The sequence below is a fragment of the Lithobates pipiens genome, unplaced genomic scaffold (assembly GCF_037356315.1).
Source record: "Lithobates pipiens isolate NorthernLeopardFrog02 unplaced genomic scaffold, aLitPip1_a1.2 Scaffold_11, whole genome shotgun sequence".
Lineage (NCBI taxonomy): Eukaryota > Metazoa > Chordata > Amphibia > Anura > Ranidae > Lithobates > Lithobates pipiens.
This window is the reverse complement of record NW_027507696.1, coordinates 21,253,936-21,269,237: the sequence shown is the minus strand read 5'-3', so window position 1 is coordinate 21,269,237 and position 15,302 is coordinate 21,253,936. Positions and strand designations below refer to the sequence as shown.

The following is a 15,302-nucleotide window of genomic DNA, read 5'->3' as shown; positions in this document are numbered from 1 at the left end:
GTGATAAATAGAATCCACCTGTGTGTAATCAAGTCTCTGTATAAATGCACCTGCTCTGTGATAGTCTCAGAGTTCTGTTGAAAGTGCAGAGAGCATCATGAAGACCAAGGAACACACCAGGCAGGTCCGTAATGCTGTTGTGGAGAAGTTTAAAGCCGGATTTGGATACAAAAAGATTTCCCAAGCTTTAAACATCCCAAGGAGCACTGTGCAAGCGATCATTTTGAAATGGAAGGAGTATCAGACCACTGCAAATCTACCAAGACCTGGCCGTCCCTCTAAAGTTTCAGTTCAGACAAGGAGAAGACTGATCAGAGATGCAGCCAAGAGGCCCATGATCACTCTGGATGAACTGCAGAGAACTACAGCTGAGGTGGGAGAATCTGTCCATAGGACAACAATCAGTCGTACACTGCACAAATCTGGCCTTTATGGAAGAGTGGCAAGAAGAAAGCCATTTCTCAAAGATATCCATAAAAAGTCTTGTCTAAAGTTTGCCACAAGCCACCTGGGAGACACACCAAACATGTGGAAGAAGGTGCTCTGGTCAGATGAAACCAAAATCGAACTTTTTGCCCACAATGCAAAACCATATGTTTGGCGTAAAAGCAACACTGCTCATCACCCTTAACACACCATCCCCACTGTCAAACATGGTGGTGGCAGCAGCATCATGGTTTGGGCCTGCTTTTCTTCAGCAGGGACAGGGAAGATGGTTAAAATTGAGGGGGAAGATGGATGCAGCCAAATACAGGACCATTCTGGATGAAAACCTGTTGGAGTCTGCAAAAGACCTGAAACTGGGACGGAGATTTATCTTCCAACAAGACAATGATCCCAAACATACAGCAAAATCTACAAAGGAATGGTTCACAAATAAACGTATCCAGGTGTTAGAATGGCCAAGTCAAAGTCCAGACCTGAATCCAATCGAGAATCTGTGGAAAGAGCTGAAAACTGCTGTTCACAAACGCTCTCCATCCAACCTCACTGAGCTCGAGCTGTTTTGCAAGGAAGAATGGGCAAGAATTTCAGTCTCTCGATGTGCAAAACTGATAGAGACATACCCCAAGCGACTTGCAGCTGTAATCGCAGCAAAAGGTGGCTCTACAAAGTATTAACGCAAGGGGGCCGAATAATTTTGCACGCCCCACTTTTCATTTTTTTTATTAGTTAAAAAAAGTTTCAAAAATCCTATAGATTTCATTCCACTTCACAATTGTGTCCCACTTGTTGGTGATTCTTCACAAAAAATAAAAATTTTATATCTTTATGTTTGAAGCCTGAAATGTGGCAAAAGGTTGAAAAGTTCAAGGGGGCCGAATACTTTCGCAAGGCACTTTATGTGCTGCATATTGAACATTTTCTTTTTTTGTTTTGTTCCTGTCTTTTATGGTATCATTTGATCATATAGAAAACACTAATAGTTTAACCACTTTCAGACCGGACCATTTTGCTGGTAAATGACCAGAGGTCTTTTTACACTTTGGCACTGCGCTGCTTTAACTGGTAATTGCGCGGTCATGCAATGTTGTACCCAAACAAAATTTGCGTCCTTTTCTTCCCACAAATAGAGCTTTCTTTTGATGGTATTTGATTGCCTCTGCGATTTTTATTTTTTGCGATATAAACGTAAAAAGACCGCAAATTTTGAAAAAAAATGATATTTTCTACTTTTTGTTATTAGAAAAATCCAATAAACTAAATTTTAGTCATACATTTAGGCCAAAATGTATTCAGCCACATGTCTTTGGTAAAAAAAAAGTCAATAATTGTATATTTATTGGTTTGCGCAAAAGTTGTCACATCTACAAACTAAGGTACGTTTTCTGGAATTTACGCAGCTTTTAGTTTACGACTGCCTATCTCATTTCTTGAGGTGCTAAAATGGCAGGGCAGTACAAAACCCCCCCAAATGACCCCATTTTGGAAAGTAGACCCCCTAAGGAAATTGATAAGAGGCATGTTGAGCCCATTGAATATTTTATTTTTTTGCCTCAAGCGATTGAATAATGACAAAAAAAAAAAATTTTTTTTTTTTTTACACAAAGTTGTCACTAAATGATATATTGCTCACACATGCTATGGGCGTATGTGAAATGACACCCCAAAATAAATTCTGCTGCTTCTCCTGAGTATGGGGATACCACATATGTGGGACTTTTTGGGAGCCTAGCCGCGTACGGGGCCCCGAAAACCAAGCACCGCCTTCAGGCTTTCTAAGGGCGTAAATTTTTGAGTTCACTTCTCACTACCTATTACAGTTTTGAAGGCCATAAAATGCCAAGATGGCACAAAACCCCCACAAATGACCCCATTTTAGAAAGTAGACACCCCAAGCTATTTGCTGAGAGGCATGTTGAGTTCATGGAATATTTTATATTTTGCCACAAGTTGCGGGAAAATTACAAACTTTTTTTTTTTTTTTTTTTTTTTTAACAAAGTTGTCACTAAATGATATATTGCTCATGCATGCCATGGGCATATGTGAAATGACACCCCAAAATAAATTCTGCTGCTTCTCCTGAGTACGGGGATACCACATATGTGGGACTTTTTGGGAGCCTAGCCGCGTACGGGGCCCCGAAAACCAAGCACCGCCTTCAGGCTTTCTAAGGGCGTAATTTTTTGATTTCACTCCTCACTACCTATTACAGTTTTGAAGGCCATAAAATGCCAAGATGGCACAAAACCCCCACAAATGACCCCATTTTAGAAAGTAGACACCCCAAGCTATTTGCTGAGAGGCATGTTGAGTCCATGGAATATTTTATATTTTGCCACAAGTTGCGGGAAAATTACAAACTTTTTTTTTTTTTTTTTTTTTTTCACAAAGTTGTCACTAAATGATATATTGCTCACGCATGCTATGGGCATATGTGAAATGACACCCCAAAATAAATTCTGCTGCTTCTCCTGAGTATGGGGATACCACATATGTGGGACTTTTTGGGAGCCTAGCCGCGTACGGGGCCCCGAAAACCAAGCACCGCCTTCAGGCTTTCTAAGGGCGTTACAGTTTTGAAGGCCATAAAATGCCAAGATGGCACAAACCCCCCCCCAAATGACCCCATTTTGGAAAGTAGACACCCCTAGATTTAGGGGTACACTAGTGAGACTAGGTAATAAATGGCGGGTGCCCTGAAACTATAAAAAAATAACTAACCAACCAGCGTCACCTGTAACAGTTATATGGTGATCACTGGTGAAAGGGTTAACTAGGGGGCAATTAGGGGGCTTTATGCGGTAGTATATGGGGGTCCCTGGCGCTATAAAAAGCTGCAGCGAACCTAAATACCTACCTGCCTAACTAGCGTCACCTGTGACACTAATACAGCGATCAGAAAAACGATCGCTTATTAGGCTGGGTTCACACTGGAGCGATGCGGGAACGCCACGAATGCGCGGCGGGTTCCCGCATCGCATGCCTCCCGGCGGCAGTTCACACTGCCCTATGCGAACTGCTGGGAGTGTCAGTGAAATGTTACTGACACCCCCAGATCAGTTCGCATATCGCAGTGCGATCTGCAAACTCGGATCGCATGGTGTGAACACCCATGCGATCCGATTCTGCTGCGGGCCAAAAAAAGGGTCCCGTGCGAATTTGCGGCGGGTGTGGCGGGTGCGGCGAATGGCTGAACTCGAATCGCACAGAGATCGGATGTGATTTGCACTGCAGTGCGGTGCGAATCACATCCGTTCTCATAAACCGCTGCAATGTGAACCCAGCCTTAGTGACACTGGCGATGTGGGGTGATCACGGGGTTAAACCTTTATTGGGGGGGTTAGGGGGGTACCTTAGAACTAAAGGGGGCTAACCCTAACTGCCCTAACAGTTATTAGTCACAAATGACACCCGCCGGGTGATCAGGGGGTTAAACCTTTATTAGGTAATAAATGGCGGGTGCCCTGAAACTATAAAAAAATAACTAACCAACCAGCGTCACCTGTAACAGTTATATGGTGATCACTGGTGAAAGGGTTAACTAGGGGGCAATCAGGGGGCTTTATGCGGTAGTATATGGGGGTCCCTGGCGCTATAAAAAGCTGCGGCGAACCTAAATACCTACCTGCCTAACTAGCGTCACCTGTGACACTAATACGGCGATCAGAAAAATGATCGCTTATTAGGCTGGGTTCACACTGGAGCGATGCGGAAACGCCGCGAATCCGCGGCGGGTTCCCGCATCGCATGCCTCCCGGCGGCAGTTCACACTGCCCTATGCGAACTGCTGGGAGTGTCAGTGAAATGTTACTGACACCCCCAGATCAGTTCGCATATCGCAGTGCGATCTGCAAACTCGGATCGCATGGTGTGAACACCCATGCGATCCGATTCTGCTGCGGGCCAAAAAAAGGGTCCCGTGCGAATTTGCGGCGGGTGCGGCGGGTGTGGCGGGTGCGGCGGGTGCGGCGAATGGCTGAACTCGAATCGCACAGAGATCGGATGTGATTTGCACTGCAGTGCGGTGCGAATCACATTCGTTCTCATAAACCGCTGCAATGTGAACCCAGCCTTAGTGACACTGGCGACGGGGGGTGATCACGGGGTTAAACCTTTATTGGGGGGGTTAGGGGGGTACATTAGAACTAAAGGGGGCTAACTCTAACTGCCCTAACAGTTATTACAGTCACAAATGACACCAATGCAAAAAAAAAAAAAAAAAAAAAATGACATTGGTGTCACTGTGACTGGGGGGCAGGGGTAATTGGGGGGGTGATCGGGGGGTAAAGGGGGGGTGTGAGTGTGCCTGGCATGTTCTACTGTGTGTGTGAGTGTTGGTGCAACTTACTGATCCGCTCTCCTCCGTGTCGGAACGAAAAATACCGACACGGAGGAGAGAATACATCACTTCCTCTCCTGTGTTTACATTACAGGAGAGGAAGTGATGTCACCGGGGATTTCTATTCGTCGGGAGCGATCGCGAGGGGGTGGCCATGAATGAATGGCCGTCCCCTCGTCCGGGATCGCTCCCGTACGAATACCGACCGCCGCAGGCACCGGGCGGGGGCCCGATCGGGCCCCCGACCCGCGGGAGGCAAGGGACGTACATGTATGTCCTTATGCCTGCCCGTGCCATTGTACCGACGTACATCGGCGTGCGGCGGTCGGCAACTGGTTAATGATTGCAATAAACCAGGAAATACACATATAATGAGCTAGCGAAAAAAAACTCCACAATTATGGAAACATTGAATTAGAAAAAAAAATTAAAAATGTCAGGCTTCAGATAGTTTTGCCTCGTACAAAGAACAAAATCTGAATCTGACATGAAGAATTGCAATGGCTTTATAGAGAAAACTGCACCAACTCGTGAAATCATGAATAGGGACATTTGTTTGTGTGGTTGTGAACACGTGATGTGCTTTATATTCTGTACACATGGTGAATAGTACCTAGTAAAAAGGTAGCAGCTGCACAAAACAACTGTATTCAGTTCAGCTAGCACGGAATTCTAATTATAAGCTTTTCTTACATTGTATATTGCCATGCCTTTTACATTATTCACTATCAAAAAAGGGGAGCACATAGTCAGGAATAATTCTCAGTTACACTGTGGCATTCATAGAACATGTGAAACTAATCACAAAAAATATTATATAAGCTTTAGGCTTGGTTCACTCTGGAACCGGCTGCAGATCGCACAGGAACACTGTGCGTCTCTGTTCTACGGTTCAGGGATGACTCGGGGCGAATCTTTGCCTGAATTCGGCCCTGAAATGGAGCTAAAGATGCACAGCGCTTCTGTGCCGTGTGCTCCGCTGCCGCCCCAGAAATATGTCAACCGGCTCAGCTCCGTAGGGAGCTGGTCACATTCTCCTGCTATGCTAATTGTAATGCGGGGAACATTTTGCATAGGTGTGAACCCAGCCTTAACATGTTAATTTAATTCAAAACTTTTTCTACAATATTTATAAATCTGCAGCTTTCATTAAAATAATATCTGGTGATCCTTCCGTGAAGGTCCTTGTTCAGGCACTTTTTGTTAATATTGTGATTGCGGTACAGTGATGATCACGGTAACAGCAATGTTTTATTTAAACTGTCCTGAATGGGTTTCATTCATAACAACTGTGATTACTAGTTATGAGCTATAGCTAATGACATGGTACTGGGTGCTAGGATTGGCCCCGTTACCATGTAATAGGTGTGGGCCAATCACAGCATTACTGTATAGGATGCACAGCTGTTCTGAATGGCATTCTTTCATAAGATCTTTGACATTGTGATCATGTAATTGCATAGCGATTGAGATTTGTGGTCTCTGGAACGGTGTGATGCATGCCCCAGGCTGGATGACATACATGTATGTCATCCAACCTGCCCATGCCGCCTGCCCGCAGTAAATGTACTGTGGGCTGACGGCAGCTGATCAAACCATAGGCAATTGGATGCATTTCTAAACACTGAATGCATCTTCAAGAAAATTATCCTATTTCAATTAGTCAAATTTACACCATTGCAGCACTGTAAAATATAGCATGCTGCATTCTTCATACTGGAACACATCACAAATGCATGTAAGTGCATAAAATAAATAACGCCAAAAATGTGCTGCAAACAATACAAACACATGGACTTTCCTGGCATTCTCTGACTTCTCAAATTAAAGCAAATCTATACTTAAAGTAATATATGAGCTGCAGTTGCTGAACTTTGTTTCTGAAAATGCTAGCTGCATAGTATAATTTATTACTTTTTTGTCCTCTTAGTGGCTTATTATCCCTGCTTTTTCTATATACACAAAGTGGTTAATTTCCTAAAGCCCCATACACACTATCAGATTTTCTGCTGATTTTTTTCCTTCAGATTTATGTATGCAATCAGGCAGGCCCTTGCACTACGTGGTTTTGGTAAATCTCAAGACAAAAATCAGCAGAAAATTTGATAGTATGTATGGGGCTTTATGCCGCGTACACACGAACGGAATGTCTGACAGAAAAAGTCAGACGGAAGCTTTTCATGGTATATTCCGATTGTGTGTGTGTGTGTATGCCTCATCTGAGTTTTTATTACAAAAATTCTGACGGACCTAGAAATAGAACATGTTTTAAATATTTCCGACTGAACCAATTCCTATCGGGAAAACCACTCGTCTCTCTTAAGCTCTTAAGCAAGTACGAGACGGAGGCTATTGAACTTCCTTTTTCTAGTCCCGTCGTACGTGTTGTACGTCACCGCGTTCTTGACGATTGGACTTTGGTGTGATCGTGTGTACGCAAGACAGTTTCAGCGGAACTCCGTCGGAAAAACCTTTGGAGTTTATTCTGATGGGAAAACCGGTCATGTGTACACGGCATTGGGCTCCGTTCACACTTAGGCAAATTAAATTGCGGGCGGAATCGCCGCAAGTCTGCCAGGTGATTTCACATTTAGGATGCCATTATTTCTTAATGGTGCCCCAAACGCAGAGCGATTTTGCCACGATTGTCATGCGATAAATTGTGGCAAAATCATGCGAACAAAATTGCAGGTCGTGCGTAACCCAAAATAAGTTCTGGAACCTCTTTTTCCACGATTAGTTGCATCCCACGTTTTACCGTGAATGCAAAATCGCGGGCAGAATTTCAGTGATGCCACCTGTGATTGAAATCACCTAGGCATGGATGGAGCCTAAAATGGGAGAGTGAAAAATCTGGTGCAGCTGTGCATAGAAACCAATCAGCTTCTAACTTCAGCTTGTTCAATTAAGCTTTGAAAAAAAATAAAACTGGAAGATGATTGATTTCTATGCAGAAGCTGCACCAGATTTAGCTCTCTCCAATTTTAGTAAATCAACCCCAGTGTGTATGATATCAAAGGAAAAAAATAACAATTAATTTTCTATGCCGTTGTGCAAATGCATGCCACACTGCTACCTTACCTGAATTGTAACAGTAGGAAATTATTAAATGTATCACTTCCAGTTCCATAGTCCAGTCATTTTAAATGTATTAGCTCTGGAATGCTAAATGGCTTAATAGTGGAGGTGGAGTAAGTCACTGTTTAAGTTCTCACAAGAAATATAAGCTAATTGAATAACAATAAATCCCAATTTTTCCTAGTGTCTTGTTTCAGCTTCAGTAGAAGATTCTCTGTTAGGTGTTGGGTACATGACATCTTTTGTAAGGCTCAGAAAAATGTATGCCCCTTAATTTTTACACTGTCTATTGATCTGGTGTGTTTCTTGTCCTGCATTTATGGTTACTGGACTTTTCTTCAAATATAAGCTATGGTTGAGGACTGAGTCTACAATTCAGAAATCTGTTTTGCCTTAACCAGTTATCTTAGAAATATCGAAAGTTTCAGACCTCCAACCACTGGTCAGCTGCCGTCGCCTCTCAGTGCTACGTTTACAAGGAAACCCCCTGTGTGAAATTGCAGATGTACGAGATCAGTTGAAGGCTTTTCTTCCACAGGTGGATACTATCGAAATTTGACTTATTTATTATGGCAATTCGTGTCCTACATCAATAAACAGTATGCACTGTTTTTTGTGGTCTTTATTGTGTAGTGGTGGTTTACCATGGAAGACTAGAGTGGAAGGTTTAGGGAAAATCCTAATCTTAATCACAGATGAAATACATATAAGAGAGCTGTTTTACCTGCCTAAATAATATATATATTTCTGCCCATTCAATCATGAGATTTACACAGCTCTGCCATACAAAACAGTCCTGCTTGGTGGAGGGGGAAGGGGATACCTCATTTGTCTGGGTGGCAGGTATAAGCCCCATACACACACGGGTGAATATCGGGCTGTAACGGCTGGTTCGATAGAAACCGGCAAACATTTTGCCCTTGTGTACGGCAGCCGGTTCAACAGAAATCAGCCGAAGGGGCATAACGGAAAAAGGTCTTGCATGCAGTCAGCGCGCTCAGCCAATGGCTGTGAGCGCTGACCGGTGTGTTTTGGGAGTGTTCCCCTGTCAGAACACAATAACTCAGTGGGAATAATCGCTGTACTAACATCAGATAGTTAGTACGGTAGCTCTTCCTGAGCTCATTATGTTTCTTTTTGTTCCGCGCACTGGGTTGAACAAAAAAAAAAACGCTAGTGTGTACGGTACCAGGGATTACTCTCACTTATAGGACTTCTTCCCTCCTGCACCCTGTGACTTGACAGTAAAAGAAGGAGAAGCACATTAAGGCCGGGTTCACACTAGTATGACGTTTTGTTGCATGACATGACATGTCGCATGACATGTGAAAATCAATGTTTCTCTATGGGAGCCATCTTAACTGGTCCGACACAACTCGGTCCGACTTTGAAAATGCTCCCTGCACTATTTTGGTCCATTTTTGCCCGTTGAATATCACTGAAGTAGGATCGCGGTCTTGGTTGATCCGACTTTGGCATGCGATATATGCTATGAGGATCTTGAAGGGGATCTCCACACCAAATAAAAAAAAAATCAACATGGGTTTCCCCTCCAAGAGCATACCAGGCCCTTCGGCCCCAAAAATCCATACCAGACCCTTATCCGAGCACCCAGCCTGGCAGTTCAGGAAAAAAGGGGGTTGTGTCGAGAAAGAGCCCCCCTTCCTGAACCGTACCAGGCCACATGCCTTCAACATGGGGGGTGCACCCCCCACCTCAAAGCACCTTGTCCCCATGTTGATGAGGACAAGGGCCTCTTCCTGACAACCCTGGCCGTTGGTTGTCGTGGGTCTGCAGGCGGTGGGCTTATCAGAATCTGGAAGCTCCCCCAACCCTATGTGAATGAGTATGGGGTGCACGTCATCTCTTCAGATTTCTTCTCCCCTCTCCGGTTCTTCTGCATCCTCTGCTGACATCTTCGGCCTCTGGCGGTTCTTCTCCCCTCTCCGGGTCTTCTCTCTTTGATGTCTTCTAGCCCTCTCCGGTTCTTCTCCCTCTGTCTTCTGCCTCTGCTTGGTGTTCTCCACTATCTTCTCACTTCTTTGCTGGGTCTTCTCCTCCTGTTCTTCTTCTGATGTTGACTCGACTCTCTCTGCCACTCTAATGCCGGATGCGCAGTGTGCCACTACTTATATTGGCATGGGGCGGGGTCACCACCCTGGGCATGATGGGTGGTGACATAAGGGGCAGGCCTCCAGTGACCCCATCCCATGCCAATATAAGTAGTGGCGCACTCAGCATTAGAGCGGCAGAGAGCGTTGTGTCAACATCGGAAGAAGAACAGAGGGAAAACTCAGTGGAAAAGACTCGGCAAAAGAGCGAAAAGATATCGGAGAAGACCCAGCAGAGGCAGAAGACAGAGGGAGAAGAACCGGAGAGGGCTAGAAGACATCAGCAGAGAGCGGAGAAGAGATTGGAAGAGACGATGGAGCTGCCTTAAAAAATTACTTTAAAAACGTGTAATGTGTTTTATTTTATTTTTTTAGGTGAATGGGTAGGGGTACAATGTACCTCATACTCATTCACATAGGGTGTGAATGAGGGGGAACCCATGCCATTTTTTTTTTTTACATTGTGTGTGGAGTTCCCCCTAAACATTCATATCAGGCACAGTGCCTGTTATTGGCGGATCCCTGTTCATTGAAGTCGGATGCATGTCAGACTTAAAGTCACAGGGCAAAGTCGGATCCAAAGTGGTAAGACTGTCGTGTCATACCAGTGGGAACCCGGCCTAATGAACTCATCTATATGTCACTCTGCTCTTTCTTCTTATTAGTGGGACAGCTTTAGCAGTCCCACTATTGTTATTCGTTTTTTTTATTTATTAATCATCTTTTTATTCCAAGCTCTGCGTAACTTCTGCATATTTTCAGCTATTAAAGCCATTCCACTTTTAAAATGTTCAGCTCTTTCAGCTGATGATGGGACGACTTTTCTGCTATTTATACTTATAAAATTAAACTTTTTAACACTTTTATTTTTAACATTGAAGTCAATGAGAGCATGCTTAAAATCCTTAAAATCTCCTGCTACCAAAAGTTTCAGCTCCTTCATACTTTCACCTACAGATGTCAAACAAACTTTAAAAGGTTCACAAAATATTCAGCTATTTGTCTATATCTTTTCAGTTTGATACCTTTTACAGTTTTTGTGAAAAGGCTGTTTAAATTTAGTGATCATTTCAGAAAATGTCATTAAATTTAGGGCATCCAAGCTTTTGTTTTTGGTTACCAAAGCTTCTTATACAGTGATGGGCAGTGGGGGAGAGCACAGACTCACCATGTACTGATTTATAATAGAGGGATATGATGGGGCAGTTTTGATGGGGAATTTCTGATGGGGCAGTTTTGATGGTGGCAATATGATGGGGCAATTCTGATGGGGGTAGTTTTGATGGTGGCAATATGATGGGGCAGTTTTGATGGGGGCAAAATGATGGGGCAGTTTTGATGCTATTCAGCATTCCACACATTCTCTCCAGGAAATGCATTTTCTATGTTGCTTGTGCTGCTTCTTTCTCCCTCTCTGGGCTCTGTTGTACAGTAGACTGCAAAAGGCAGACACCAAATGGATTTAATGATGTATTGATGAGTATGGAGCTACATTCATTTGTGCATTTTATTATATATCTGCCTGGAGCTCAATTTTTAAACATTCCTAATAAAATGGTGCTGACACAGAGCTGATCCCTCTGCTCCTGGCAACCAACAGAGACCACAGGCACTACCTGCTGGATAGCGCAGAACCTTTCAGGATGGTGAGTCCCGCAGGAAAGAGCCCCTCAGCCGGCAGCAGTAAGGAGGGTGGGACTGTCACTGTCCTAAGTCCCCTTCAGGTGGCAGACAGGATAGGGTTAGCATGGCTTCAGAAACTGGTGTTTCTTCCCCCGAAATCCAGGCAATTGCAACTGGTTCGCCTGCGTAATGCGCAGTGCCTTTGGACACCTTGTCGGCGGTCCTCAATCCATTCGTTGCCAAGATGGAGGTGGTGGGTGAGCGCAAAGGTGCTAAAAAGTGGCCCCTGCCCCCCCCCCCATCCTCTGGGGCGAGCTCTGACGCAGATTCGGGCCCTGCTGAGGCTGGTTTCAGATGACACTGACCAAGACCGTTCGGACAGTGAGGATGAGTCCCCGTCTGGGTCCGTGCGTGACAAAGCACCTGTTGGAGCACTTATCACAGCTGTGCATGATACCCTGAAGATTCAGGAGCCAGCAGATCCCTCTGCTGAAGTAGCGGTCCCCTTTTGGGTCCTGTAAGCCAGCCCGTTCACCTAAGGTGTTCCCGTATTTGACTTATTTTGACAAGTTCATTTACAAGGAATGGGGTCGCCCGCAACAGACCTTTTCAGTCCCCAAATACATGGCGGTGCGTTACTCTTTTGAGGAGAGCCTTCTCAAAAAGTGGTCGGCTCCTCCGGTCGTGGACCCCCCAGTATCCAGGTTAAACAAAGTAACCACGATCCCGGTAGAGGGGACTCCTGCATTTAAGGATCCCACGGACAGGAAGGCCAAGGCAGTGGCTCGTTCCTTGTTTACGGTTGTGGGGTCAGCAGTGCGACCAGTACTGGCATCTGCACTTGTGTCGCAGACACTGAGTGGGCAAAACTGTTGCGCCGCGAATTGGGGAGAACAAAAGGCTTCTCCTGTCTGCGTGAAACTAGCAGACCAACTAGTGCAAGGCCTTAAGTACGTTTGTGACGCGGCCCTGGATACTCTCCCTCTGTTATCCAGGTTTTCAGTGTCAGAAGTGGTGCTGAGGCGCCTGATTTGGTTGAAATGCTGGTCTGCTGACCAGGCATCCAAAAAAGCCCTGTCGGATCTTCCCTTCCTTGGCGACCATCTCTTTGGAGCCTCTTTGGATGACATTATTAAGAATGCCACAGGTGGTAAGAGTACACTACTCCCACAGGCCAGGAAAGCTAAGGAGCCACGCCATAGGCAAGGGCCCTCTTTTCCCCTCACAAACGGATAGTTCGTCTGCCCGGAGCTTCGGCTAAACGTCCCCAACCAGACAGGACGACCATGGAAGGACACAAACATCCCTGGGACCGCAAGCCTGCGAGAAAATGTACTACTGCATGAAGGTTTTCCCCCACCCATGTCTTGGGTGGGGGGTTGCCTTCAGGAGTTTGCAGCCCAGTGGTAAACTCGACTGTCCTACCAATGGATCTGCGATCTGATTTCCTATGGCTACAAGATAGAGTTCCGCTCTTGGCCACCAAACAGATTCTTCCCCTCCAGCATACCTGTTCTCCCGGCTCGCCTGGAGGCCCTCTCGGGGGACAGTAAGGGGCCTGCTGAATGGCGGGGTGATTGTGCCTGTTCTGGAATCGGAACGTTTCCAGGGGTTCTACTCAAACCTGTTAGTAGTTCCCAAGAAGGAAGGGGTACGTTCAATCTTGGATCTAAAAGCCCTCAATCACTTTGTGAAAGTTCAGAGGTTCAGAATGGAATCAGTTCGCTCAGTAGTCGCTGCACTCCATCAAGGGGACTCCCTGGCGTCTTTGGACATCCAGAATGCGTACCTGCACATACCCATATGCCTCCGGCATCAAACGTTTCTGTGGTTTGCAGTCGGGGAAGCCCACTACCAGTTTGTGGCTCTCCCTTTTGGTTAGGCATCAGCCCCCGAGTCTTTACCAAGGTATTGGCTCCAGTTTTGGCGTAGGATCGCGATCATGGTATACCTAGACGATCTCCTGAGAGCATCTTCCGCCTCAGAATTAGAAGAGGATGTGGCGATCACCATGCAGACCCTGAAAGAATTTGGGTGGCTGTTGAACTTAAAACAGTTGGTGGTGGTACCAACCCAGCTTTGGAGTACCTCCGTTGTCCCTGTATTGACAGATCCAGGTGAGACAGTTAGTCAGAGTTTCCCTGATCTGGTGGCTGAGGTCCCCGGTGCTTCAGTTGCCAGATGTTGGACCCAGGAGAATGGGTGTTGCATCCACAGGCAAAGTGGGCCTGCGGTAGGGCACACCAGATGTGGATCTGCCGGCCTCCCGTCTCAATCAGAAGGTGCCGAGATTCGTGTCCAGGACAAGAGATCTGTGGCCAGACGCGTCAGACGCACTGGTGGCTCCGTAGGATCAGTACCAGCTGATCTAAGCTTTTCCTCCACTAAAGCTGCTACCACGTCTGCTCCGCAGAGTGGAAGTCGAGGGGATCCCAGTAATTCTGGTCACCCCAGACTGGCCTCGGCTGCCTTGGTACGCAGACCTAGTGCGCCTGGTGGTAGATGCCGCTTGGCGACTGCCGTTGCGAGAGGACCTTCGGTCTCAAGGTCCGATTCTCCATCCTGCTTTAACATCGCTGGCTTTAACAGCATGGCTATTGAGAGCCAGGTGTTGAGGAACCAGGGTTGGTCGGGCTCGGTGAGCCCCACTATGTTGAGAGCATGGAAATCTTCTTCTCAGAAGATATCATCGTACCTGGAAGGCTTACACCTCCATGTGTGAGGAGAAAGGATGGCATCCGCGCTCCTTTTCGATATCCAGGATCCTGCTGTTTCTTGAGCAAGGAGTAGAGCAGAAATTGGCGTTAAGCACCTTTAAAGGACAAATATCAGCCTTGGCTGTCTTTTTTCAGTGACCCCTGGCATCTCACTCACTAGTGAGTACCATTGTTCAAGGGGTGCGACATGTAGTCCCTCCGGCGCGCCCACCATTACCTCCATGGGATCTGAACCTGGGGTTATCGGCGCTTCAAAAACCGCCATTTGAAAATATCAAGGAACCTTCCCCTGTTGACTCTTTCCCAGAAAGTGGTCTTTCTAGTGGCCATCACATCGGCCAGGAGGGTTTCGGAACTGGCGGCCTTGTCCTGCAAGTCGCCCTATCTGGTTATCCACAAGCATAAGGTGGTGTTGCGTCTGCAACTGTCTTTCCTGCCGAAGGTGGTCTCAGTGTTTCACATCAATGAGGACATTGTGTTACCATCTCTGTGTCCTAAGCCGGCAAATCCTAAGGAGGTGGCCCTTCACGCTCTGGACGTGGTTCGGGCTCTGAAGGTGTATTTGTCTGCTGCGGCTCCCTTCCAGAAGTCAGACTCACTGTTTGTTTCAGTGGCTGGTACAAAGAAAGGCATGGCGGTCTCGTCGGCCACTGTTTCTAGGTGGATCAGACAGATTGTAGTACAAGCCTATGCCATGAAGGGGCAGGTGCCCCCCTTTCCGGTCACGGCCCACTCCACAAGGGCAATCGGAACATCCTGGGCCTTCCAACACCAAGCGCCTGACGCTCAAGTGTGTAAAGCGGCAACCTGGTCGTCTGTCCACACGTTTACCAAGTTCTACAAGGTAGACGCCTGTTTTGGCCGCAAAGTTTTGCAGGCAGCTGTATAGTTGCAATTGTGTATGCAATATTTCCCCTTTTCCTGCTTTTTGGGTAAAAACGCAATGCCTTTAAATTAATGCACTGTTGCGTTAATTTCCGCAGTTCGGT

General features: G+C 46.1%; 1 protein-coding gene across 3 annotated transcripts in view; it reads left to right on the top strand.

Annotated features, from left to right (window-relative positions):
* The window catches only part of RABGGTA (Rab geranylgeranyltransferase subunit alpha), a 90,439-nt gene extending 81,966 nt beyond the window's left edge, over positions 1-8,473 (top strand). For all 3 annotated transcript variants that reach the window (XM_077469738.1, XM_077469756.1, XM_077469746.1), the window contains exon 17: positions 8,273-8,473. In XM_077469738.1, coding sequence (XP_077325864.1) covers positions 8,273-8,421 — 149 coding nt within the window. In that variant the 3' untranslated portion in view covers positions 8,422-8,473. The remainder of the gene's footprint in view (positions 1-8,272) is intronic.
* The last annotated feature ends 6,829 nt before the right edge of the window (positions 8,474-15,302 follow it).